Raw genomic sequence first — 26,967 nt, 5'->3', positions numbered from 1 at the left:
TCCCTCTACATACCGATTAACGCCAGACTGAACTGTTTTTTCTCCTTCAGAAGGGAAGACGTTTGCACGTAAAAAAGATTATTTAACGAAATTTTCTCCATCAGTTTTTGTTTTTGTTTGCAGGTTGGAATGTGCAATGTAGGTGTCAGTTCTGTTCAGTTATTGTGAAACTTAAATCATTTCCCCCTTTTATTCAAGTCATCAACCAAAAGCAAAGCCAAATAATAAAATAAAATTGAGGAGGAAAATGAGCACAAAATCCACAGCTGTATCGGGAGGAAGTGTGGTTAAAACATGGAGGTAGAATAAGGGGAGATGGCGCTACAGACTTACGCTGTACGTTGTTTTGAAGCCAGTGGGCGGGGCCTGCCTCCATCTTGGATCCCCCAAAACATTAGCAGACGAGTGTTTACAGTTCATTCGTGTTCGTTATTTATGTCGTGTGCACACGATATTTATTTTATATAGTAAATGTTACACTGTTTTAGTGAACAACACAGCATAAGGAACGCAACTTCAATCGTTTTTCTGGTCTTAAATGCATATTCGATGCAGTAATACAACACCAAAATATGAAGCTTCTGGCCTCAGTACTGTAATTCCTTTTTGTTTATACAACGAATAACCGAGAAGAGAAGTATGTGCTGTGAAAAGCGTGCTTTCATAATCCATTTCTATTCACTTTCATTGTGTGTGTGTCGATAATTGATAAAGCCAGAACTCCAAAACAATGATTGATAGTTTACAGGCACCTATCTGTATTCGTTGCATTTTCAAGTCAAATGCAGATTTTAAATGTTCAGGTTTGCAAGAAACTTGCCTTATTTCCTTTGGTGTCCCATAGATGTATGCAGGGACGATATAAACAAGCCAGCTGCCATGTCAACAAAGTGAAAGGTTCGTTAAATTACGAAGGAAAAGAACGGAATTTAAGATTGTCAGGCCCATCGTAGTTTACACATCTACTTTGTTTTTAAATTGTACCTACCAAGTGACATTCAGTGTGGCAAATAACAGCAATTTACAGGTTAACACGACAACACAGTGATTAATATAATGATCTAAATAGCCTGGACATTGATAGGGAACTTTGCTTTAACAAATATATAAACCTTTAAGTACTCATAATTTAACCACTGTAACATGTGTTCCACAGATTTTACTGAAGATTTAATTAACTACATGAAGTTACACTACTTTTATATTAAATTATCGCATTTTAAAACATTAGTCTACATTTCCAGGATATTTCTTGCCAGGACTTTTCAGTTACTTGGGAATAACCAAACAATGAAAACCAAGTGTATTGCTCACCTCCAGAGAGTTCTTCGCATTGGACTGATAGGAAATCTAAAGTCAAATCACAGAAATAAAACCATACTGTATTACTTTACAGTGCATCAGAATTTCAAGTATATATAAGAAAATAGCGATTAAATAAGTCCACTTAGGGATGAAATGTGATTTGTTTAAACTTTAGACTACAATCAGAACGATTAGTACACCAGTAAGCGACGCAAGCCAGCATTTTTTATCGAAACACTTCACCGCTACACGAAATCAGGAAATACAGAAGCGTCCGATCTTACCCGTCGGCTTTGACCCATGACGTCACAAATACCGCGGAAACGACTATAAACAATTCCAATATGGCGGATATTAAAACATCGCATACGTATTGTAAACACTGAAATACACAAGCCGACGGGTAAGATCGGACGCTTCTGTTGACCCAGGCTTTTTGTGAAACTTGTGTATTTCAGTGTTTACAATACGTATGCGATGTTTTTATATCCGCCATATTGGAATTGTTTATAGTCGTTTCCGCGGTATTTGTGACGTCATGGGTCAAAGCCGACGGGTAAGATCGGACGCTTCTGTATTTCCCTGCCTTGCAATATTCACTGTGTATACCGTGTGTATACTTTCCTGTCACGTGTGAATCGACCTGAACTTTGATTAGTAGGCTTTTTAAATGGGAATATCTTTGAGCTACATCTTGTTTATAATGTGGTATCTTTGACTTTAAGGTTTTGTACATGTAGTGACATCGCGAATTTGTGGAAGGTTGTGAATATTTTGGGATGGTAAGTAATGCTCTCTCCATACGCTGTTTTAGTTCTTATTGAAATAAAAGTGGGATCGCACTAGAATGGCATGGGAGGAAATAGCGTTCTTATACTCTTCTTTATTTGTTTTAAGTGTGTGCATTGACTTGGCCAGACACCATTCGAAACATTTTCTGAAGCTTTCAGGAATGCATGGGGCGGGCAAACACAATCGATATGTTTAATTTAAGTTCTAACGACAGAGGAAGCTGACATATAGAAGCTATTGCAAAATAAAAGACCCTTTTTGAGTATGAGAGAAAAATACTTTTGCATTCGTTATGTGATCGATTGATAAACAACAATTTGTGTTTCCCAGTGATTGTAGCTGAAGCTAAAGAAGACATAGATTTGCAGTGAAGCGATTATTCAAATTTTTTGTGAGCTGCAGCCTCATGTGGGGCAGAAGTTAGATGTGGACAAGAGAAAGGAAAGCACGCCTCCACACTATATTGAAAATATAATGGAGGTATTGCAAAACCACAATCAGTAGGATAAGAACTGACGATATCTCGTGAGTGATAAAAGTGTTCAACATTCGCACAGTGGACAGAAAAGAAACAACTGCATTTGTGTTGTTTTATTAGATATATGGGTAGTAACCCATTACTTCAGAAAGAATGTGCACGGAGGACTACAGGGAAGAATGACAAGTGGCAGTACATAGGCCTCCATGTACAAATAGAGTTGAAAGTTGTGTAGTGGTAGATCGCCCATGATCCCGTGATACAACTGCAGACAGATGTGTTTTTAAGACATTCCACATTTCTCAGCTCCAACAGTGTCAAAAAGTTTGATGGCTGAATATGGTGGCTGCAGTCGTAGAGTATTCTAAATTTTTGTTGTGAACTTTTTCAATGGTACGTATTGTGCTTGAAAACACAGTAAACATTTTAGTTGCACAATTTGTTAGCTATCTTCTGGAGAATTAAGACACTTGTAGTTAACTGTGTGGCTCCACAACTTACTGTAATTCGATGTGATTGTGAAACGGAGTGTGTGACCCTGTCAAACACTTGTTATTTTTTTTATATATTGTGATTTTCTGAAGCCGTATATGACACATTTGTTTCATGTACACGAGTAATGTTCTTGTCAGGTGTGCATGTTGTCAATCATGAAATCAAGAAATTCCACATCATTTACATAATATTGGAACTACATGCCACCGTGACTATTGTATGTAGTATATGCTGTGTTTTGTGGTATGTTATTTATTTTCATCTTGTTTACCACAGTAAACCACTATATTACCATGTTGTATAATAAAAGCCGATTCACAGTGAATTTCAACAGACTGGAATGTAATGGTGCCATTAAATGAAGATTTCACTGAAATGATGAAAGTGAACTTTTATGATCCATCCATGATCCAAAAATTCAGAATATAGCATCAGAATTAAGGAAGGAACCAGCATGATAAAGTTTATTAGTGTCTAATGTAAAATTCATGATGGATGTTTTTGACATAGTTTGCATGTTAAACTCCTCAGAAATAAGACAAAAGGAAAAACCTCACCCAGACATTTCAAGGCATCCATATGTATTTACTAGGGAAATTGGGTAGAGAGGTATATTGAACACTAGTGGTCTGCTTTAACCATTGACACAGGAAACAAATGATAAGCATTGTACAAATCATGGCAACTATAACATTTTATCAGTTGAGATTTTGGGTTAAGCTGTAAATCAGTCCGTCACTGTAAGCAGGTTTTTTTACTTTCGAATTTGTTGGCTTCGCCAGTTAACAATAAAAATGATACACACCAAAGGCTGACTTTGCAGCAGCCATTAACATCACATCGTAGCTCGAAGCTGATGACTAGTATTGAATATTCCTCTTGACTGGAGAAAATTTATACCTATAAAAACACGTTGAAGAATGTTTAGAAGTCAATACGTAAAGCCTTTTTACCCTATTCATTATTATTGTTTCGTTTTTTAGATTCTTTAAGTTGAGCTGACTTTGTTGTTACTGTTAAAAAAGTTATTAGTGAAGAATGTTTCATTAATTTATTGTCTTATTTATGCACAGTGTGTGCAATTTCTTTGTTTGGGTATTGCAAATCTTAAATCATTTTCTGCTTTCAGTGCTATGGTCTCTGATACTGTTTGTGTGTTCCCCCCTCCCCCCCCCCTAAAAAAAGGTCTTAGTGGAACCTTTGCAGTATGTCGCAAAAATAAAGCAAACCTGCATCCACCTCCCCTGCCCCCACCTCCACCAACCAACATCAGTGGCAGCTTTCTGCTCAATAGACCTTGAGTATGACATTCCATCCATTGGTGGCTTCTATGAATATAGACACCTGAAATGTAGTGAGGAGTGTATTGACATTGCTGCAAGGGTCTTTTCCACTAAATAAGTATGTTTAGCTGTGAACAGTAAGGTTTCACCTATTCAGGCCATCATTTACAAATATTAGGAACAAGAGAATCACAGATTCCTGAGGCACGCCATTCTTTAGCTTTTCACATAGCATTGCTCTTCCTTTACCAAACCACCAAAAAACTCTGACACAATGAGGAAAATAAGAATTGATTTTTTTGAAACATTGTTAGAATTAACCCAAATACATTAACAAAAAAAGTTAACAAAAAAATTTAAACTACTTCCACAACCAAAAATAACAGCCAGATTGGTTTAAGAAAATGGGAGTAGGACATAAGAGAACTGCAAGTCGCAGAAAATACACTCATAGATGAAACTGCAAATAATAATGATAATATAATAATAGCAATAATAATGATAACCAAAGACAAGAAAGAGATATTTCAGGTCAAAATGAAAACCAAACTAACGATCCAAATCTCTGAGGAAGAAAATAAAGCAAGATCACAAAAATGAAACAACACTGAGCTAGTAGAAAGGCACAAAACATTAAATATTGTTAACAAACCCCAAAGTCAAGTGAAAGGAAAGAAAAAGAGAAAGTAAATGTTGGAAAAACTTGCTTACCATAAATAAAGCTAGGGAATGAAGTCAGCTGTATTCGGCATATTAAATAAGTAATGGCATTTACTTTTACCATTACAGCGGTACTGGTGTACTGCATCTCTTACTGTGGTGAGATCCATGTGTCAGCTGCAGTGACATTAAATGAACTTGAAAAGTATTGTTAACGTAGTAAGAAGGTGTAGCAAAACTGATAGTTGAACATAAATAGGTCTCCTTAATTAACGTTACACATTATGTGGCACTTCAACTTGGTGTTCTAGTTGATATGACATTAGTGTTACTAATTTGTTGCATTCCTCAGTATGATTAATGAATTACATTATGCACCTAATGTATAAAAAACTGCATAAATAAACCAGTAGTTTGAATTTTTTATTCATGACATTTGTTTTGGAACTATAATGAGAAAGTTAAATAAGTATTACGTATTTGTTTATGCACTCTAACCCGCAAATACCGGGTGGTTATAATTAAGCTTTCCTTACTTAACACATTATAACATGGAAACTAATTACTCTACAAATACTAAACTTTGTAGCATTAATATCTAGATTATGGGGTGCTTGAGTTCCATGCATCACAGCGCCACCGTCCAGTTCCAACCATGGCCACCAAATGCTGTGATCAGTCATCTTGATTCATAGTCTCTCACACCTGACTAGTCACTTTGCACTTTTTGACATGTCAACCTGAGCTTGGACAAAAGGAGCAGGGCATTATTCGTGAAGCTCTGTTATCAAAACAACAGTAATGCTGCAGCTGCACTTCGAGAATACCAGCAGCTGAAAGCATTATGAAAGGGTCCTCTTTCTCCACTTGCTGTGCAGAGAATGATAATGAAGTTTGAATCCACTGTAGAACTGGGCTTTGCTGCAGGAAGCGGCCAACAACCAATTGCACCATAGGTGGTTGATGAAATTGCTGTTGCTATGGAAGACAGCGCTGCACACATTTTCCAATCAATGATGTGTTGACTTCACTCTCCACTTTCTTGCAAGAATTCGAGTTGATGAGCACTGGCCCTGGACCATCCTATGGACAGACGAAGCTCATTTTTCTCTGACGAGTGAGGTGAACATGCAGAATTGCTGAGCATGGGGATCTTCAACTCCAATCACTGTGCATGAAGTTCCTCTGTATGGTGAACGCGTCACCGTATGTTGTGGCTTAATGGCTACATTCACCATTGGCCCATTCTTTTTTGAACAGGTTGGTGCTCGAGAACCAAAGATGTGCAATTTGACTGGACAGGATTACTGCAATATGCTTTGCCAGCATTTCATTCCCGCCCTACATGAGACACACATTGAACTCAACAGTTTTTATGCAAGATGGGACCCCACCTCACATTGCTCATGAAGTTCACCATCTTCTCCGAAACACATTTTGAAATGATTTAATTATCAGCCGATCATTTCCAAATGCATGGTCGGCACGATCACCTGATCTCACTCCTTGTGATGTCTGGTTAGTAGGCTACCTGGATAGAGTTTACCAAGGAAACATTCACACAAGTGCTGATCTGAAGCACAGCACATTCAGAGAGGTAACCAACATACCTATGGACATGCTTTGTTCTGCTGTGCAGAATGCAATTATGCGTTTTCAGACTTTTCTGGACAATGATGGGTGCCATATTGAACCCCTTTTGTAGCAGTAATGGGATTGGTAGGTAATGGTATGATGTACTGTAGCAGCACATTAAAAGTGTTTAAATTGAATTGATTCTACACTATTTCTCTTCCACATGTTCTTGACATTGATGGTACGATTTTTGGTACTCATACGGTAATTAGTTTCCGTCATATAATGTGCTAAATAGGGAAAGTTTAATTATAGGCATCTGGTGTATTCATGATCATTCTTTTCTGTGCCAGTAACATTTTAGTTAGATTAGGATGCAGTTAATGTATTTTCATGTATAGCAAATTCTTTGTTCAGTACCAGTTTGATAGGCTGAGATAAAATAACCAGTTTAATGTACAGGTGAAATATATTAGTGCAGTGTCCATACTATTTGTGATACGGAATTATTTTCAGTGCTTCGGCTTAAGTTTCTGGTGAAGTAAATAAAAACTGGTTTTTAGAATGTGAATATAGGCAAAAATAGTTCAGGATTTAAATTGCTGCAATTGTGATGTAACGCTCCTGTCACAGCTTTTAGTGAGATTATCGTTCTTTATATTTTTAGTGGTTTTAGCAGCCTATTAAAGTAACAAACATTATGTTCCACAATAGTTTATTAGACCACAAATCACTTACCATTGAATAATTTGTTTTAGGGTCAAAACCAGTCGAGCGGTAGTGGTTCAGGTGGAGACAAGAAAGATGACAAAGATAAGAAGAAGAAATATGAGCCTCCCATACCAACCAGGGTAGGGAAAAAGAAGCGAAGGACGAAAGGTCCAGATGCAGCTATGAAACTTCCCCAAGGTACTTGAGTTTGCGTTTATACTCTGATTAAAATTACTTTGTGATTGACATTTCAGCGAGTCAAATGGTGGGGGACAGCCTCCATCCAATCGCGATTCTTTATTGAGTGCCATGTGCTCGTTGTGTTGCCTGTTTTGTATGTCAATGCAGTGCATTCTCTAGCATGGCTAACTGCACACCGGAAACAATGTGCCCCCCCTCACCACCACCACCACCACCACCACAGTCACCTCTGCAATATGTCAGTCACAAAATAATTTTAATCGCAATGTAGTAATTGATTTTTCTTCATATTGTATTTTTGCTGTGATGTGTTGCTGCTATAAAATTTCGTGTTTCAGCTAAATGTACGTAAAAATTATAATTTACGAACATGAAAGGTGAACAATTTCACTCTGATGTGTAAAAGGCATGGAAGTTACATAGGATAGAAAATTAAAATAGAAGAATTATGGTATATTAAGTGAGAATTGAAACTACAGAAGTGAGATCAAAACTGCCACTAGTGGCAGTGCAGGTATATAAACAAGAAGAGGTCATGTAAGTAATGGAGCAAAAAATGAGGACAAAATGTGGAGAAGAAAACACAGTTTTACATTTGTGGTATATAATTTGGGAATTGTAAAATTGTACTTGGGAATAAACGTGAAAAGAAGGTGGCTTAGAGGTAAACAGAGAAGTAAGAAGCGGTGAAGGGCCAAGATGTAAAGGAAGATCAATGCATAGAAACTGGAAGACATTACATGGAAACAAACAGAGATAGCAAGAGGGGGAAATTGACAGCAACAAAACATAAATTAAGTGTGAGGAAGAAAACAAATCTTGGGCAGGAGAGTAACTTCTAAAATACTGATACTGCTTAGAAGGCTCCAGGTTACTGGAGTACCAGTATTGTTCATGTTGTGTTTGTAGGAATTCTCTGCAAAGATACTACCTATACATATTTTATAGTTGTGGCAGCAATGTTACAATGATTTGAAACTTACTGTCAAATTAAAACTATGTGCCAGACCAGGACTTGAACCCAGAACCTTTGCTTTTTGCTGCCAAATATTCTACAGTCTGAGGTATCCATTCACAATTCACAGCCCATCCTCATGGCCTCAGCAGCAGATATAATGCTGTTGTATTTTCCATTTCATCTTCACGTACTTCCTCTTGTCCACTCTGATCCAGGGGTCCATGCCAGCCCTTGCTCAGCAGTCTGGCCTGGCCCCAACCTTCCCACCTTTCTATTCTCCTTATTCTTTTATATTTGCTGTTTTCAAAGTTTTGTCTTTCCTGAAATTTTATCATCTTGTCTGTGCTGCTCATTTTCTTGGGATAACGGATGGTGAGGTGGTGCTGGTGGGATGTAGGGGGTGTCTCTCTCACTGCATATCATGCTCTGGGGACTTCCAACTGCATTCTGGGCAGAGCGGCTCTTCCACATTATCTCCTCTCACTCCCCTCCTACTTCTCCTTGATTTTTACCTCTGTCTTAGTGTATCTTGCTTACAATCGGGCTTCCCAGGATTTGCCTTTTGTATCCTTCTTCTGAAGGTTATCCCTGGTTCACTATGTATAACCGAGCGAGGTGGCGCAGTGGTTAGCACACTGGACTCGCATTCGGGAGGACGACGGTTCAATCCCGTCTCCGGCCATCCTGATTTAGGTTTTCCGTGATTTCCCTAAATCGCTTCATGCAAATGCCGGGATGGTTCCTTTGAAAGGGCACGGCCGATTTCCTTTCCCATCCTTCCCTCACCCGAGCTTGCACTCCGTCTCTAATGACCTCGTTGTCGACGGGACTAATCTCCTCCTCCTCACTATGTATAGTACGAAGGGTCGATGATCTTGCAGTTTGGTCTCTTTAAGTCAACCAACCCACCCACCCTATTTTGTCAGTCTATTTCCTTTGTGTAGCCTTTTATATTTCCCTTCCACCTTCCAAATTTCCCTTCTTTACTTAGTACTGGCTTGGTATCTGAGCTCATGATATTCATACAGTTACTTCTCTTTTTTTCCAAATCTCTAATTTTCCAATAGGTAACATGTATTTTCCTCATAGTCATGCATGCTTCCACAGCTTTGCATTTCACCTCAGTCCATACCTGTTTTGCCATTTTGCACTTTCTGTTGGTCTTATTTTTTTACCCATCTTTTTTTACTGGCTTCATTTGCTGCATTTTTTTTTATTTTGTCCTTTTGTCATTTAAATTCAAGATTGTGTGTTGTCCAAGAATAACTGGACTTTTGTCTGTTTGCATGCTTGATCCTCCACTGCATTCACTATTTAAACTTTCAAATCAACCTGCTCATTTTCTATTGTCCTTTCCTCTGTTTCAGTCAATTAGTGGTTCTTCTAGTTTCCCACACTGTCATACCTTCCTGCATTTTCTTCAATTTTAACCAATAGTTATAACCAAAAACAATACATCCTTTGTCCCATATTTACACAGAATCAGCATGGTTAATTGCTGGCCGGATGCCCTTTAGATGATCTTGTGATGTAACATTACTTTGGTAAAGTGATGTTGCCCAGCATCTACCCAACCGACATGGCGATTCACAGATAAAAGTATTTTTTTTTTTTTTTTAGTGAAGTAGTTTAGAGTCGCAAATTGCCTGGAAGTTTTGTTATTGTTTATGCATGTAAACTGGTACAGATGGACACCGCGTGTCTTCAAGGTGAGACAATGGTAGCATTTTACTAATAATAAAAGGGCATGCTGTGAAAATTGTGCTGACATAAAAGAAGACAGACAACAGTTAGCTGTCATGTCCGTACAAAACTGTCTTTCATTAACTTCGGACAGAATTGCATGCCATAGTAAATATGTGAGCATTAATGGTATATGAAGTGTTGCCTTATATACATCAGTAACAACAGGACGAAAGTAACTGTGTTTTAGAAGTAGTGTTTTTTATTATTTAGTAGAAAGTTGGAAATTTATCAAAGCTTCCAGATTCCAGTAAATAACTACAATGGTTAAGGAGGTGACATTAATGCAAACTACACAGTTTGTCTGAACATTATTTCAAGTGCAGCAGTTCAGAATTGAAGAGTAACAGTACTCACAATTTGAACCCATGCAGTTTTACAAAACAAGTGTGTGTAACACTATTGTGACAACTGTGACAAGATATTTCAGTATACAAAAATGTATTAAGTACATGATAAAATTTTAATATACTTTAAGGACTTTAGTAGAGAAGTAAGGAAAGTTTTAAGAATGTGTGAATTATTTCAGAAGGTTAAGGGCAATAAAGGTCAAGTGATTTATAAAATGTATCCAGTTATACTAAAAGCTTTACATGCTTTAACAGCAGATTTATTCGGACCATTGCCTAAGGGTAGAGGCAGAATATCATACATATTTGTTACAGCTGGTCAAAACATCTTAAACTATGTACTATAAAATCGGCAAAGACGACCACTTTGATTAATCATTTAAGGGAGTATTTTGTGGATGTGGACTGATACTACAGATTTTAAGGAGTTTCTGACATGGGAAAGTGTAACACGTCATTGTTTTTAAGTATCATCCTCAATCTAATCCCTGCAAAAGAATGATGAAAGAAATTGGAAGACTGTTGTACATATTGTTCTACTAGGCTCACTGCCTGGTTTCAGGTACCAGAATTTCAGGTTATATTAAATTAATAGCCTCGTTTATCTATGGAACTTTCACCAGTTGAGGTCTTGAACAAGAAATGTATTGGGAAATTTTACTAAAATTATTTACTTGGCCACACAGTAGAATTCAAGATAAAGACAATGTACATGATTGTGTAGAGAAAGAATTGAAGCAGCAAGCTTGACTTTCAGATGCAGGAACATAATTTTAATGTTGCTACACCTAATTTGCAGGTGGATGATACTAGTGACCATCTAGTCAGACCTTACCATCCTATTTCTTACACTAAGACAGATACGAGCAAATTCTTCAAAAGGAAAGTCCATATGAAGTAATGAGTATTCTGCACCATAAACTACTGTTCCTAATAGACCCATCACATGGTAAAGAAAAGGGATTGTATAATGTAGACATAATAAGAATATCTAACCTACAGTCAAGACATCAGGATAGTTCACAACCTGTGCGAACATTGTAGACTGACAACAAGGCCTTGGTGGTCTATCAGTGTTGCGGTTGCCCCAATTTCTGGAAATCAGGACCCCAATTTCTGGAAATCAGTGAATATCAGGGAAATTTTTTAAAAAATGGAAAAACATCGTTTTTGTCTCAGTAGATGAGATGGCTTATTTACTGAGATGTCACACGTCATCAGTGGCTGTGCGCAGCTGAGTATGTGCTCTGCTTCCCTACTTCCTCAGTCTTACTGCTTCCCCCCTTTCTACGACTCCCCCAGCTTGCAGTCAGTGCTGCCACCACTTCTTGCCGCTAGCCTAGCAGCTGCCAACAAGAGGCAGGGAGGTGTGAGAAGTGGTTTGTTTGGATCTGATTCTCAGAGACTGTTGACGCACCAGCTGGAGATAGCAGTCATGTGTGCATGAGTTGTGTCTGAGTGATTGTGTGAGTGTGTGTGCACTCTCATTTTCTGACAAATGCTATGGCCAAAAATTTAGTTGTGAGAAAGTGATTATCTTTTCTAAGTGCCTGTCTGTGGCTCAGCGATTATCTTTATGGTGAGTTGCTACCTGTCCTCATTAGTATTGATTCAGAGTATTTGCACAAGTTATCTGTTGCATGGATTGATCACCACTTGAATAGTTGGCCACACAAGTAGACTTCCATGGTGGGCCAAAACCGCACGCAATTTCTGTGTTTGTCTAATAGATCGAGCCTGTCGATCTGAAGCCCGTAGTTTTCCACTAATCTGCAGGCCCTACTTGTCAGACCTAGTCTCGTCGATCTGCCCGCAGGCTGGGTCTGTTTGTATGTGGTGTAACGTGGCTGATTTTCATGGTTTATCCATGGACCCAGGACTATGGTGCTCTTCACCACAGGTGTTGTATTTCAGGAATTGCGACTGTGTCACTGCAAGTACATTGTACAGTGCAGCATTTTTATAGATATTTTATTTATTCTAGTACATCCTGGTACTCTGAAAGTAGTTTATGTATTAGAAAGTATGGATGATAATAAGAAGAAAACTGCGGCAGTCACTGGCAATTTTTTCGCTAATTACTCATGTATTTCTTGAAAGAAAAATCACACAATACCTGTAAAACAATAGACATAACAAAGTGGATAATAACCAACAGTAACAAACATAGTAGAACCAACACTTTATTGGTGGGCACCTATAGTGTTGGTTTACACAACTCTTTCCCACCTTATACACTTCTTTCAAGGGAACTACTTTTTTCTGAGGTTTTTAAAATCTGTTTTGAGACTCCAACAAAATACGTATTTTGTCACCAAATGTTTCTTTTTATTGAAATAAAAGAAAATCAATGGTCTTAATAAAACATATACGAGGTGCGACAATAAAGTTATGAGACTGATGTGAAAAAAAATGCTGCTTACCGTTTTAGTCAAGTTTAGTGTTGTCTCCTTCAAAGTAGTTCCCTTCTGATTGCTCACACTTTTTCCAGCACTTGTGCCATTGATGGTAACATTTCTGGAACTCATCTTCTGTAATAACCACCAAGACCCTCGTCACAATTTTTTTGGAGATCTTGTGTTGTTTGAAAATTTTGTCCCTTGACCGCAGTTTTGACTCTTGGAAATAGAAAAAAGTCGCACGCATTTCACTTTTGACTTTGACATGTGACCTTTTTTTTGAGCACCATTGTGAACCTTGGTGTTTCGTCTCTGGATCGTACTGAAAAAACCATCCATTATCACCAGTGATAACACGGCTCAGAAATTCTGGATTGATTTCCGTTTGCTCTAACAGATCGGCTGCCACATTTTTCCCTGTTTCTTGCTGTTGTGGTGTGAGATTTTTGGGGACCATTTTTGCACAAATCTTTCTCACACCAAGATCTTCAGTTATTATTAGCCGAACCGTTTCCCGATTGATGTTCAGTTCTGCAATCATTTTCACGGATAATCTTCGATCAGATTGTACGAATTCACGCACCCTGGTCTAGTTCACATCTGTCCATGAAGTTGATGGTCGTCCACTGCGGTTTTCATCTTCAACATTTGTTCTGCCTTCACTAAACGTTTTATGCCAACGAAAAACTTGAGCTCTTGACATAACCTTGTCTGCAAAAGCCTTCTGAAGCTTACCGTAAGTTGTCGTCGCATTTTCATCCAATTTAATGCAAAAAGAAATGGCATACTGTTGCGCAATATTATGCGGTTCCAGAGAGACAGAAACACGTGTTAACTTATTAAAGCACAACTCACGACTGAGCAGTTGCATCGATGTGCTGCTTTGACTAGATGCAGCTTATAGATGAAGATCAAAGATATTATGCCTACGCAAGCCTGTAGGGTTGCCAAATCTTGCAAATAAAATCAGTCTGATTACTTTATTGTTGCACCTCGTGTACGATTTAGCTTGCTTTCTTTATCAAAAAACAGCTCATTACAAAAGATGTTGATGTTAGTACTTAGGTTTTTTTGCTCACATGTTTAGAAATACAGAACTCCTTACATTTTTTGTCAACTTAGGTCTTTACTTACCCTTGAGATGTCAAAATTTGTGAGGGAAAAATGCTATAACTTGTCTGGAAATCGGGGAAATGTCAGGTAATTTCACTTGGGGAAACTTGTGGCAACCATGGTTATATTACTTCCTTTTTGATTTCTGTTTGTCCTCTTCTTCTATATTCTTTAAATTTACCCCACACTTTCACACACACACACACACACACACACACACACACACACACACACACACAGTCATCATCATTAACATACTATGCATATAAATATATTATTTTAAATATTGGGGATTCAGGCATATTTTGATAATACAAACCACTTTCGCCTTCTGTTACGTTAGACTAGTAATCATAAATCTGGTAATTTGTGGTGATAATGCTAAAAACAGATTGGTATATTAGCATTACACAGGCTACTAATAAAAATGTGTTTGCTATAAATAATGCATTAATTGTTCAAAGTATTGCACATGCCTGCCTATATTACACTGGCAGAGCCAACAGAATAGGAGCTTAAGGTAATACCAAATATATTTATATCAGTATGAAATTCAAATCTGCAAATACATGGTGCTATCTTAACGTGTACTATGAACTTAACAACTTAATACTTAGGCGTAATACTTATCTGTGTAATATCTTGCTGATTATACTTAAACAGTTATAAGATAATGATCGTAATTTCAATTACAACTTAGAGTCTGATCTTTTCTCATGGACATTCTCATAATCATTTATGATGAGTATTTGGACGGAGGGATTGTAAGATATGGATGATCAATGTTGTCATTAAATCAGAGAAATGCTACATTACCTACTGTATTTACTCGAATCTAAGCCGCACTTTTTTTCCGTTTTTTTTGTGTAATCCAAGAAACCTCCTGCGGCTTAGAATAGAGTGCAAAGTAAGCGGAAGTTCTGAAAAATGTTGGTAGGTGCCCCCACAACTAACTTCTGCCGTCGAATATATGTAGCGCTATACAGGCATGTTTTGCGGGCACAAAGATAAATACTGGCGCCAAAATCTCTGCGTCAGTAAATAAATTAAAAAAAAAAAAAGAAGGTGGAAGACGAGCTTTTTTTTCTCCGCCCCGAGTTTCAACCACTGCATTTTCATACATTATCCAACGAAGTAAATACAAATTCCGTATTGTTCATCTTCGAATGTAGCAGCATTTCAATGTATTACGAAAATCCGACTGGCAAGACTGTTTGGGATGTTTGTCAACACGGCCAACTCTTTCAGAATTTTTTTCCTTCCTGTGAGATGAGATGGTTGCTAATAGGAACTTTTATGAACTGGGAATCACATGCAGTATTCTCTTCACCATAAGAGTAATACAAATAGAAACATTTTGCCACGTATTGTTTCGTGTTTGCTGCTATCTCATTTAAATCCTGTCTGCCTAATAAACTACGAAACTAGAGTAAGACATCAGCAAACGCGGAAGAATATACATACCATGTCATGTTTATATCCGTATTATTCTTATGCCTAATAGTATACAGTCAGAAATGAAGCACGGCAATTGACTAGATTTTTAAATCTAAGGTGACTAATTTCTGTGCACATTTTTTTTTATTTTATTTTATTTTTTTTTAAAAAAAAAAAGCGGCGGTAGCGTGCACAAAAGCAAGCCATGCCGCGAGCGGCGACAGGCCATAAACACTCATTATCAGAATGCGCCAAACAGTGCATGACACATGCACTTTCAGCTTAGAATGATGTAAACGCCTATAACAGAGAGAACAGCTCTTATCAGATCAAAGAAAAAAAATAAGCAATCAATTCAAACCAGATGAAGCGTGTGAAAAAGGAGGGGTACCCGTATAAATACGATGGAGCGCCTGACACATAGCAATGGCTACCTGGTAAAGCTCAACTGCTAAGCTTACGACTCGAACCAAACTACTGTAGCTGTATCGTCATTGATTCGACCTAAATTGTGTCTCATCTTACAATGGACCTACTTTGTTTCGATTTGGAGGTGCGGCCTAAAACTTTTCTCTCCCCTTGAATTTCGAGTCTTTAAGTTTCAGGTGCGGCTTAGATTCGGGAAATTTTTTTTTCCTTGATTTCGAGTCTCATTTTTCAGGTGTGGCTTAGAATCGAGTAAATAGGTAACTAGGCCTAATTCTTTTTTCCCCCAAATCAAACTATATGGATGTTGTATGTTTAAGATCATGATGATGTAAAGAAGGGGAAGAGTGAAAGGTGCAAGTGCATGTGCTGGTAAATGTGAGTTGGTGATATGTCCCCTTACTGCTGAATTGAGATTGTTGAATTGTGTGTGCAGGCAGGGGCTCAGTTTGCAGAACAGTGCAGCATGCCATGGAGCTCCCTCCATGGTGTAGGTCTGTGATTGTGGGACTCTGTAACTAAGGAGATTCATGTATAACATAAAACCAAAATTCTCTTGGAGTCTTATGGAGAGACTGTTCATTTCACTATCTGGTATGAACTTATTGTCAATCGAAAAGTTATACCGATTTGTAATAGGGATAATAAACCCTGTTTGTGAACCTAGCAGTGCCGTTATTACATAATAGTGGTCATTTCAGAGGAAAAGTGTGGTGGAAGGCAGGGTCCCTCCAAAATGAGCAAACCACTGCATTTTCATACATTATCCAACGAAGTAAATACAAATTCCGTATTGTTCATCTTCGAATGTAGCAGCATTTCAATGTATTACGAAAATCTGACTGGCAAGACTGTTTGGGATGTTTGTCAATATGGCCAACTCTTTCAGAATTTTTTCCTTCCTGTGAGATGAGATGGTTGCTAATAGGAACTTTTATGAACTGTGAGTCACATGCAGTATTCTCTTCACCATAAGAATAATACAAATAGAAACATTTTGCCACGTATTGTTTCGTGTTTGCTGCTATCTCATTTAAATCCTGTCTGCCTAATAAACTACGAAACTAGAGTGAGACATCAGCAAACGCGGAAGAAACAATGTTTTTCCATTTTTTAAAAAAATTTCCCTGATTTCCAGAAATTGGGGCAACCGCATCCCTAATAGACCACCAAGGCCTTGTTGTCAGGAAGGAGGGAAGGAGAGAACACTTGCAAGTAGTTGAATGTCATTCTAACAGGTAGTATATTAGGCAGTGCTACAGATAAATGATGATAGTCAAAGACGTTCTGAAGGATTTCCCATGTCATATCCCCTCCCAAAGAACCCTTTACAAAGGAGTGCCCCCCTTTGTCACCCAGTACCACCCTGGACTGGAACAACTGAACCACACCTTCATCAGGGATTTGATTATCTATCATCATGCCCTGAAATGAGAGGCATCCTATCTAACATTCTACCCAGTGGTATTCCGTCACCCACACAACTTTCACAACATCCTAAACCATCCCTATGCCAAACCCAACCCTTGCAAGACCTGACCAATCCATCCACCCAGCTTATTGTAACCTCTTAGAGGCTAGGCCACCTTTTAAAGCAGCCATGTCATATATTGACTCTATTGCAAACTTTGCACATCTTTTTCTGTTGTTATGATTAACAAACAGCTGTCCACCAGGTTGTGAATGGCTACTCCCAAACTGTGGCCAAGAGCAAATTTGACCACCCTGTGGCACAACATGCAGCTGAACATAACATGCTTGATTATGGCTGCTTTACAACCTGGGCTATTTGGATCCTTCACTGCACCACCAGCTTTTCCGAAATGTGCAGATGGGACTTACCTTTACAATCTTTCTCTGCTCCCAAAATTATCCCGGCCGTGAACTATGATAACCTACCATCTCCACACCCTATAGCCAACTGTTTCTGCCCCCTCTGTCCCATAACTTACTTTCATTTCATACCCCCTCACCCTCATTGTGCTTGCTTTCTGCCAATGCACCCACCAGTCTTTTCCTTTCTCTGCTCTTCCCCATCTCCACTTCCTACTCCCACTCCCACCCACACAGTCCCATGGCACTGCCTGTGGCAGTCTTGTCCTGGTGCCTTCTAGTCACTTCGTGCTCCATCAGACAGTGTTCTTCTCTCCCCCTTCGTTGCCCCCACTCCCAATTGCTGCTTTCATTAACGCAAGAGTTGCGGCTGGGGATAGTTGACATGTGTGTGTGATGAGTGTATGCTTGTGTGAATGTGTGTGTGTGTGTGTATTTTCCTTACTTTTCTGAAGAAGGATTTGGGCAAAAGCTTAATGTGTGATAGTCTTTTTGTTGTGCCTGTGTGCAACTCAACTTGTCATCTTTACGGTGGGTAGCTATCTATCCTTTTCAGAACTGTTGATATTCCAACCTGGACTTTGCAGTGTAACATCACTTTGTTTCATTGTTCTCGTATGTGAAATTAACAGTTTGAAAATATTTTTTAATGATTAATTTGGAAGTTAAATGTCCTCAGAGCACAAACTCCTCGTGTTCCTTATTTGTTGTTGTTTGGCTTGAATGTAGTGAAAAACTGTATGTGAAAATAATCTACAAAATGCCGTAACCAAATTCTATCATTACATAATGTTTATGATAATTTACTGGACCTTGGAGAACTTAAGTAGCGGCATATAGCAGTAACAGCGTGTGAGAGAAGTGAGAAAGGATTACTACCACATACACTTTTACTAATTTATATTTGTTATATAATGTAATTATGAATATTTCATACATTAGGCAACAAGCCCTTGAAACACAAGTGCAAAATTTAAGCAAAACTACAGAATGTCACATTACTAATGTAATAGAATTTAGGTTAAGCTTGATATAGTAGTGTGTATCCTGGTAATGAGCTGAGACTCCAGAAGGACAGCAACATTTTTAATCTATTGAACACACACACACACACACACACACACACACACACACACACGGCATAAAGTAATGAAAGTTTTGTAACTGGTATAGCTGTTGTAAAAAGGTATATTTCATTCTGCAGTTACGAAGTCTCTTGTGTAATGTAACATCAGATTTCTTGCACAGATTTTACTCTTTAATAGTGAGGTAGTCAAGCTGTTCGGCACTACTACCTCACACCTTTTTCTTGTTCTTTGCACAACTGTGACACGCTACATCTTCCTCTCCTTATTTTTTGTTAACTGTTTTTCTTGACTTTGTAAAAATATGTGGCCTCATTTGTAGAAGGTTAATTGTATGTATTGCAAACAACATTCAGAAGCTATGTGGTATACTTGGGTGAACATCAGTGTCAGCCCTATGTTGTTCTGCTCTTGGTCTTGTCTTCTCAGCTGCTGAATATTTTGGCCTAATCTGGTTAGACAACCCATATGTACAAAAGGTAGCTCTCCAATGAAATAACGTGATGAGAATGATTGCTGCTGTTATCAAGTCAACACCTACAGAATGGCTCCCAGTACTAAGCCATATTCCATTCTGACAACTTCTACACATCAATGGTCTCATAGACAAAAAGATAATAGATAATAAAAATTTACCTATCCATCAAGATGTTGGTGATACAGACCGATTCCACTCTATATTACCACCACCACCACCAACAACAACAACAACAACAACAAGGGGTGCTGCGAAAATTGAATTCAACGGTACTAGTACATTGACTCAAGAATGGATTGGACAACGAAATAGTAGTATGCCAGGTATCACTGCAAAGCCACTGGGGTTTGACTTTTCACATCAAACATGGTCAATGCTAAACAGAATTAGGACCCAACGTGGCAGATATGCACATTTTTTTCCCCCAAATGAGGTAAGCAGTCTTCCTCACTTTGTGATTGCGGAGAACCATAGATCATCTGAGTCGTCATAGAAGAATGCCGTACAAGATCATTATAATGGTAGGTCTGAAGACTTCCTACTGGAAACTCCAAAGTCAATAGAGTACATAAATGCTCTAAATGTTTGTTTATAACATGCCAAAAAGCCGTATGATAAATAATAAATGTGTATATGGCAATTTGTGTCTGAGAAACAGTATGAAAATTTTCAAAATTACTGTTCGCAGAAAGTTGTCACAATTCGGTAGCAATGCAACAGCAACATCCATTCTGAACTTTGGTTCAATTTTTAATAATGCATAACTACTAAAAACCAGTGAAGGGCCTCTATTGTTTTTTCCACATTGTTCATCCACTGTTCTTGGTTTCTTATTATTCCAGACCAAACCTAGAGGTATTGTGTTCAGATAAGAAAGGAATTCATTTCTAGAGTACTCAGTCCAGTTACATGTCAATAGCAGCTACTAGATAAAGTAAATTTTGTGTTCAAACAAAGAAAAAAGTCTGACTGCAGCACTTGCAAACAAATTAACTCCTGGTGTTAGTGCCTTAAGACCTTATGCTGCACTTGTTTGTAAGGTTTGTGGTTTTGAGATACTACATAGTCTAACCCAGGCCAGGCTTATTGTTTCAAATTTACTCAACATGTGCTTGATGAGCGTAACTATGACAGAACAAAATTGGAATTTGGCAAGTTAGGTGTTGGTGAACTATCGCTATACCAGCTTTCTGACTCAGAGAGAATGCAGCAGTCATACAAGTCTTAAATGGTCCTCAACCACATATTTCATGTCTTTGCAAAACATAATCACTTATTGATATGCTGAGGTATGCCTGCCTTAACTGTTATAAGTAATTCAGGTTAAGAAGTTGAGTGTGGTTCTGCACTGGGATCTTATTACGCCATGACACCTACACCTTCTCAGGTGGTAAACATATGCAGTTTTTGAGGTATCCAAGATCCAGTTACTTTCATGTCTGTTTTACATCTTAGGTATGATCCTGTGTTATTTCTCACCACTACTCAAAGTGAAAGTAACCTCTTGGGGTCCTTGGAGATGGCCGTGTTGGCTAATGGAGTGAAAGAGAGGCATGTTGTGCAAGTAAGAGTTTATAAATGATAAACTGAATGATATTAAGGCAATGTTCCATAAAGCAAGAATTTGCAAACTGTTTTTAGAGCAGTCCCTGTGCAATTCTTAACTGTTATATGTTGAGTGATTTTCCAGTAGGGATGATAATATTATGAAATCTGTAACAATAGTAGGGAAAAGTTTGTCATTTTTCCCCTTTTTTTTCTTTTCAGTAACACCACATACAAGATGCCGCTTGAAACTTTTGAAGTTGGAAAGAATTAAAGACTACTTATTGATGGAGGAGGAATTCATTCGCAATCAAGAAAGACTGAAACCACAAGAAGAAAAAATTGAGGTATGTATCATTTGCTGTATATGCCTCCCTCTGACAAATTTTGCTTTTTTGTTCCTTTAATTAACTTACTTTGATCATTGCTTTTTAGGAGGAAAGATCAAAGGTTGATGATTTACGAGGAACTCCTATGTCAGTTGGAACACTAGAAGAAATAATTGACGACAATCATGCAATTGTTTCTACAAGTGTTGGCAGTGAACATTACGTTAGTATTCTGTCATTTGTCGACAAAGACCAGTTGGAACCAGGATGCTCTGTGCTATTGAATCACAAGGTAAAATTTGTTAATTGCGGAAAGTATAATTACATTTACTTTATAATGTATTTGAAAGCCTGTTTTTATATTACATTTTTTGACCTGTTGATAATAGGTTCATGCCGTAGTTGGAGTTTTGTCAGATGACACCGATCCTATGGTTACTGTGATGAAATTAGAGAAGGCCCCACAGGAAACATACGCAGACATTGGAGGTAACCATTTTTCTGCAAAACTTTTAGGTCTAGTCCTAAAGTAAATCTTCAGTTTGATGTTTTTCTTGTCATTCTCAGTTTTTGCTACTGTGCTTCTGCATACTAACTTTTCAGATGGGTAGATATAAAGATGTGACAGAGTGGCAAAACGGGATAGTTGTGTCTGGCCATATCTATGGCCACATGGTGTTTGAAGATCGCTGGACTTGTTTGTGTTTTCGAGTGGACTGTTCAACATGTCTACAAGCAGTGGGGTAATGCATGTGGCCATGAAACACAATGTCAGAATTGTGGTTGGGAAAAGATTCAGACTGGCAGGGGCCGAAAATGCTTTTCTCGACGTGCAAATCAAAATCGCTTCCGAATACTACAGGAATTGCTGCAGGCAGTGAAGAAACGTCAATCCCAAGCTATTAATGAGAGAACATTGTGAAGGGAACTGCATGAAATGAATTTTTGGAGTCACTCAACTTGCAAGAGGTCATTGCTTACACAGGCACATAAAGACGGCCGCAGCAAAGACCATCTGGCTGGAAAAACTGGAAGAATATTTCTGATTTACTGACCATTCTCCTCCCCCCTCCCCTCCTCCCTATTACATCTCAGTAGGCTTGCAATATCACCAGACTTGAACCCCGTAGAAAATCTGTGGGACATGTTGGAGACAGTGAGTAAAATGCTGACACCAGCATCACCACAATTTGGTGGATTTGCTTGATCAAATCTGCGAGTGGCTTAACCTGGATGCAATGTACCAGCACAACCATGTGGATTCACTTCCTAGCTGAATCCATGTGGTTATCAAGCCCAGGGTGGAATTACACAATATTAAATGAAGGAGCATATTTGCCAATGCACAAACAAATCAGATGTGCATAAGGTGATTTAAACCAATATCACTTTTTTTCCCCGTTCTGACATAAAATATTCTTGCAATCAGTTTCTGCTATATTCTGTTCCTCTGTTACAGAGTGCCCTGCTGTATTTAGATATATGGAATTAACTTATGCAAGTTGTGGGCCATAGTATTAAATAAAGCAGACAGGCATAGCTTGTCTACCACATGAGCTCCAATGCCCACATTTCTGAAAGTCAGCAAAAATTGATAATGTTTGGTTACTGACATCATGTAATGAACTCAGTTTGTGATGAAATGATAAATTTGTCATATCCTGGGAAAAACTGATACATTACATATGGTTTCCATTTCTGAAGTAAGCTGTTTGGCTTCAGCATTGCTTATACAGCAGATACAATGTGTAGCATAATTTGGTCTGTAGCAAACATAACAGATGTATCCAGAATGAATTTTCCACTCTGCAGTGGAATGTGCTGTGTTGTCAAATTTCCAGGCAGCTTAAAACAGTGCTGGACTGAGACTCAAACCCAGAACCTTTTGTAGGCAATGTTCTTACCAACTTAGCTATTGTGTCATGACTCAAATCCTTCCCTCGCAGATTTACTCCCCTACCTTCCAAACTTCATAGCAGCTCTTCCGTGAAATGCATCAAACCCCATCTTTACAATAGTCACTTATGTAAATAAATACTTTCAGCCAATTTTCTCTGTATGTAACCCCCCCCACACAGACAGACAGAGAGAGAGAGAGAGAGAGAGAGAGAGAGAGAGAGAGAGAGAGAGAACACTTCTGTAAAGCTGCTTGAAAGATGGGGAAAGATACTGGCAGAAGTAAATCTATGTGGGCAGTTGGTGAGTTGTAACTGTTAGCTTATTTGTTAAACTAAGGTCCAGCTTCCAGTATTAATCTGCCAGGAAGCTTCGTATCAGATGTATATTTTATTGGTTGCTTTAGTTAGCCCCATGTTGGATGCCAGATATAGTGACTTTCCTGTCCTATCAGACTTTTAAATGATTACAGGGTACCAGATTGCTGAGGATAGACCAACAGTGACCAAATTTATAAAATTAAGATCTTACTTATAAGAATTGGCTAATAAGGAACCACATGTGGTAAAACAAATTAATGCATTATTAGTTTGTAAATTCAACTAAACAAAGAAATTATCTTTTTTTGCCCTCTCTGTTGGCTTGGCGTCAATGGAGAATTAATCATATATTGATATTCGATGTGGGTCCTTGAATGCAGATGCATGTGTACTTAGTAAATATTTGCCAGTTGTGTGAGTGAGGTGTGCCCCCTCCCCCCCCTCCCCCTCTCCCCACCTCCCATAGAAGAGGAATGTAGCTTCATTTTTTTTTTTTTTTTTTTTTCCCCTGTCCACCTCAGCTGGAGCATCTCTGGGAATGAATCGAAAGATGGTCAAGTCATAAACGTATCACACAATTGTTATCACGACACTCGGCATATCCGTGTCATACTTGTCCACATCTTGGAGAATTGTGCAGTAGAAGACTTGACAGTCAGTGATGACAGACAACAGAATTATTGTATTGTAATTCTCTTAAATATGCAGCATTTTTAAACTGTTCACTGCTCCTCTGTACCTTCAGAGTCATCAGCAATCTTCATTTCTGAGCTACTGGTCAGAAGTAGAACATTTTTCCACCAGTTGTGGGAGCTGATACTGGTTATTCAAATTGCTTTCTCATAGTTTATTAGTGGGTCTCCTCCACTACTTACGGTGTAATGCTTCGAAAGGAAAATTACTGTAAAACAGTGGCAGAGAACTGTAAACTACAAGATCAGCACTTCTTTTCTGATGTGGAAAATTCATTATGTTTTTAAATTCTGCAGGTCTGGACACTCAGATTCAGGAAATAAAGGAGTCTGTGGAACTTCCACTTACTCATCCAGAGTATTATGAAGAAATGGGCATAAAACCACCTAAAGGTGTCATTTTGTATGGTCCTCCTGGCACAGGAAAGACACTCTTAGCAAAGGCTGTGGCAAATCAGACATCGGCTACCTTCTTACGTGTTGTAGGTTCTGAACTAATTCAGAAATATTTGGTAAGTATTCTAGCACAAATATTTTTCAAAATATTCATTTTATCTTTGAACAAAATTTTTGAAGCTTTGACTGTTGGAATACTGATACTAATAAGCAATTTACTTGTGCATTGTTGGATTTTTATAAATGGAACCAGCATAATGAAAAATTGTGTAGATGTAGTTTTTGAGCCCTAATTGATTTAAAAGAAAACACATTGTTCTGCAGAGAAGTTAATGTGCAAAGATGTTAATGACTCATATGGGGTCATCATTCAATGATATCTTTGAAGCATACTGAAGTAATTTATTTTACTTTGAAACTGTTAATGGTAGAGAAGGGTTTTCATATTCTTATTGATCATGGAGACCATAAATCCATGGCAATAAAAGGAAAAAAAGACCAATAGATTTTGTTTCCAGATGCTAATTCTTCAGCCCATGTCTGTAAGTTTGCTAGGTATCAGTGTTGTTGCATTTGTAAAACATTTCTTATCATTAAAATTTAACTGGTATGAGACGGGATGGAATGTCATTAAATACTGCTTCAGTACAAATTAAGTTTTTATTGGCAGAAAATTCAGCAAGTACTGAAAGGGAACATATGCCACACTAGTCAAAAGTGACATTGCAACAGACTTGAGAAGCTGTTGCATATATTATTAGCATTAATCTCCTGCGGTAATTTAAAATGGTTAAGGTTTTGCAGTACTTACACCTAATTTTTAAAACGTATGAATTTAGTTTTCAGCTACAGTTACACTTAATTGTAGAGAAGAGGAACTTGATGCATTGAGCTGACCGGACCTCAAAAAAGATTTCTATTATTTATTTATTTATTTCTTGTTGTAACTAACAAATACAATGACCACCTGTTTTATTAAAAGTAGCTTTCATGTTTATGTTGTAATGTAAACTAATATGTAGAATAATGCAGTTATGCTAATTTCTTAATTTTAGGGTGATGGCCCAAAACTGGTTAGAGAATTATTCAGGGTTGCGGAAGAACATGCACCCTCCATAGTTTTCATTGACGAAATTGATGCTGTTGGGACTAAACGATATGATTCTAATTCTGGTGGTGAAAGAGAAATCCAGAGAACAATGTTAGAGTTGTTGAATCAATTGGATGGCTTTGATTCAAGGGGAGATGTGAAGGTAGTAAATACAAAAAGAAAATTTATTAAGCTCAAAATTCTTTTACTACACACTAATAAGCCACAATTTCCATAAGTTTTGAAACATTTAACATTTTTGACATATTGATCAATATATGGTTCATATCTGGTCTTAGGATAGGCTATTATTACATAATATTTTACTTGCAGGTTGTTATGGCAACAAATCGCATAGAAACACTAGACCCTGCTCTAATTCGGCCTGGAAGGATAGATAGAAAAATAGAATTTCCATTGCCAGATGAAAAAACCAAGAGGAGGATATTTAACATACATACATCAAGAATGACTCTTGCTGAAGATGTTAATCTCACAGAACTTATAATGGCTAAGGATGACCTCTCTGGTGCTGATATTAAGGTAACCATTTTCCACAAAATATACACAATTTTCTAGTACCTCTTGTGAAATTTGAACTCTGGTGCCTGAGATCAGATGCAACTGCTGTTCTTACGATTCAACACTCAACAACAAAATAAAGAACAATATAATTAGAAGTAGTACAGATTTGGGATAAGACCATTACTACTTTAGCTTATATTAAATATAAATGAGTTATTGAACTCATCCCCCCCCCCCCCTCGGGAGTGTTTTTGAGCTACCAGTGACATAACCATTCGGCAAAATCTGTTTTAAAACTTGGGATAACATTTCATAGTAATTTATGCAACTAACAGTTGAATCTAAACATTTGTTGAGGGAGGAATGATTATCTAAGAAAAGGGAGGCTAAACTGGAGAAGTGAGTTACTTGAAAGAGGGAACAATCGAAATTTGCCGTAGATACTGTGCAGCTTGAATTCAAATTCACATTTATAATAAAGCAGGCATCACTACTGCCTCAAGTTTGTGATTCTGTGTGTTGTAATGGTTCTGTTCAATAGACTTCATATGTGACATTACAGCTGTCTGGTTTACTAGCAAAGGAAATAACCATAATTTCAAATTTCAGGCCATCTGTACAGAAGCAGGTCTTATGGCATTACGGGAAAGAAGAATGAAGGTTACAAATGAAGATTTCAGAAAATCGAAAGAAAATGTTTTGTATAGGAAGAAGGAAGGTACACCTGAAGGTTTATACCTGTAATAAGAACATCATTTGTTATGTGAAGTCCAGAGTTCTCACCATGATTGTTAATAAAACATACACACTATCCATTTTGATAACCTGTGCATTATTTCAGACCGTCATTAA

The 26,967-nt window shown here is 37.9% G+C and overlaps 1 protein-coding gene across 1 annotated transcript; it reads left to right on the top strand.

The window, feature by feature from the left end:
• Nucleotides 1–1,953: 1,953 nt before the first annotated feature.
• On the top strand, nt 1,954–26,939 carry LOC124794814 (26S proteasome regulatory subunit 4). The gene is made up of 9 exons (XM_047258472.1): nt 1,954–2,087; nt 7,347–7,497; nt 21,090–21,214; nt 21,303–21,488; nt 21,586–21,685; nt 24,402–24,616; nt 25,556–25,753; nt 25,924–26,133; nt 26,725–26,939. Exons 1-9 carry the CDS (start codon nt 2,085–2,087, stop codon nt 26,857–26,859), a joined length of 1,323 nt encoding a protein of 440 aa, XP_047114428.1. The 5' UTR covers nt 1,954–2,084; the 3' UTR covers nt 26,860–26,939.
• The last annotated feature ends 28 nt before the right edge of the window (nt 26,940–26,967 follow it).

Source organism: Schistocerca piceifrons, chromosome 4 (genome assembly GCF_021461385.2).
Source record: "Schistocerca piceifrons isolate TAMUIC-IGC-003096 chromosome 4, iqSchPice1.1, whole genome shotgun sequence".
Taxonomy (NCBI): domain Eukaryota; kingdom Metazoa; phylum Arthropoda; class Insecta; order Orthoptera; family Acrididae; genus Schistocerca; species Schistocerca piceifrons.
This window is presented reverse-complemented; position numbering and strand designations above follow the sequence as displayed.

What these genes read in the sequence shown, in the direction of transcription:
- LOC124794814 (XM_047258472.1), top strand. An exon ending in CTGTGCTATTGAATCACAAG is followed by an intron (nt 21,489 to 21,585) that starts GTAAAATTTGTT and finishes TGTTGATAATAG; the next exon opens with GTTCATGCCGTAGTTGGAGT. An exon ending in AACTAATTCAGAAATATTTG is followed by an intron (nt 24,617 to 25,555) that starts GTAAGTATTCTA and finishes TCTTAATTTTAG; the next exon opens with GGTGATGGCCCAAAACTGGT.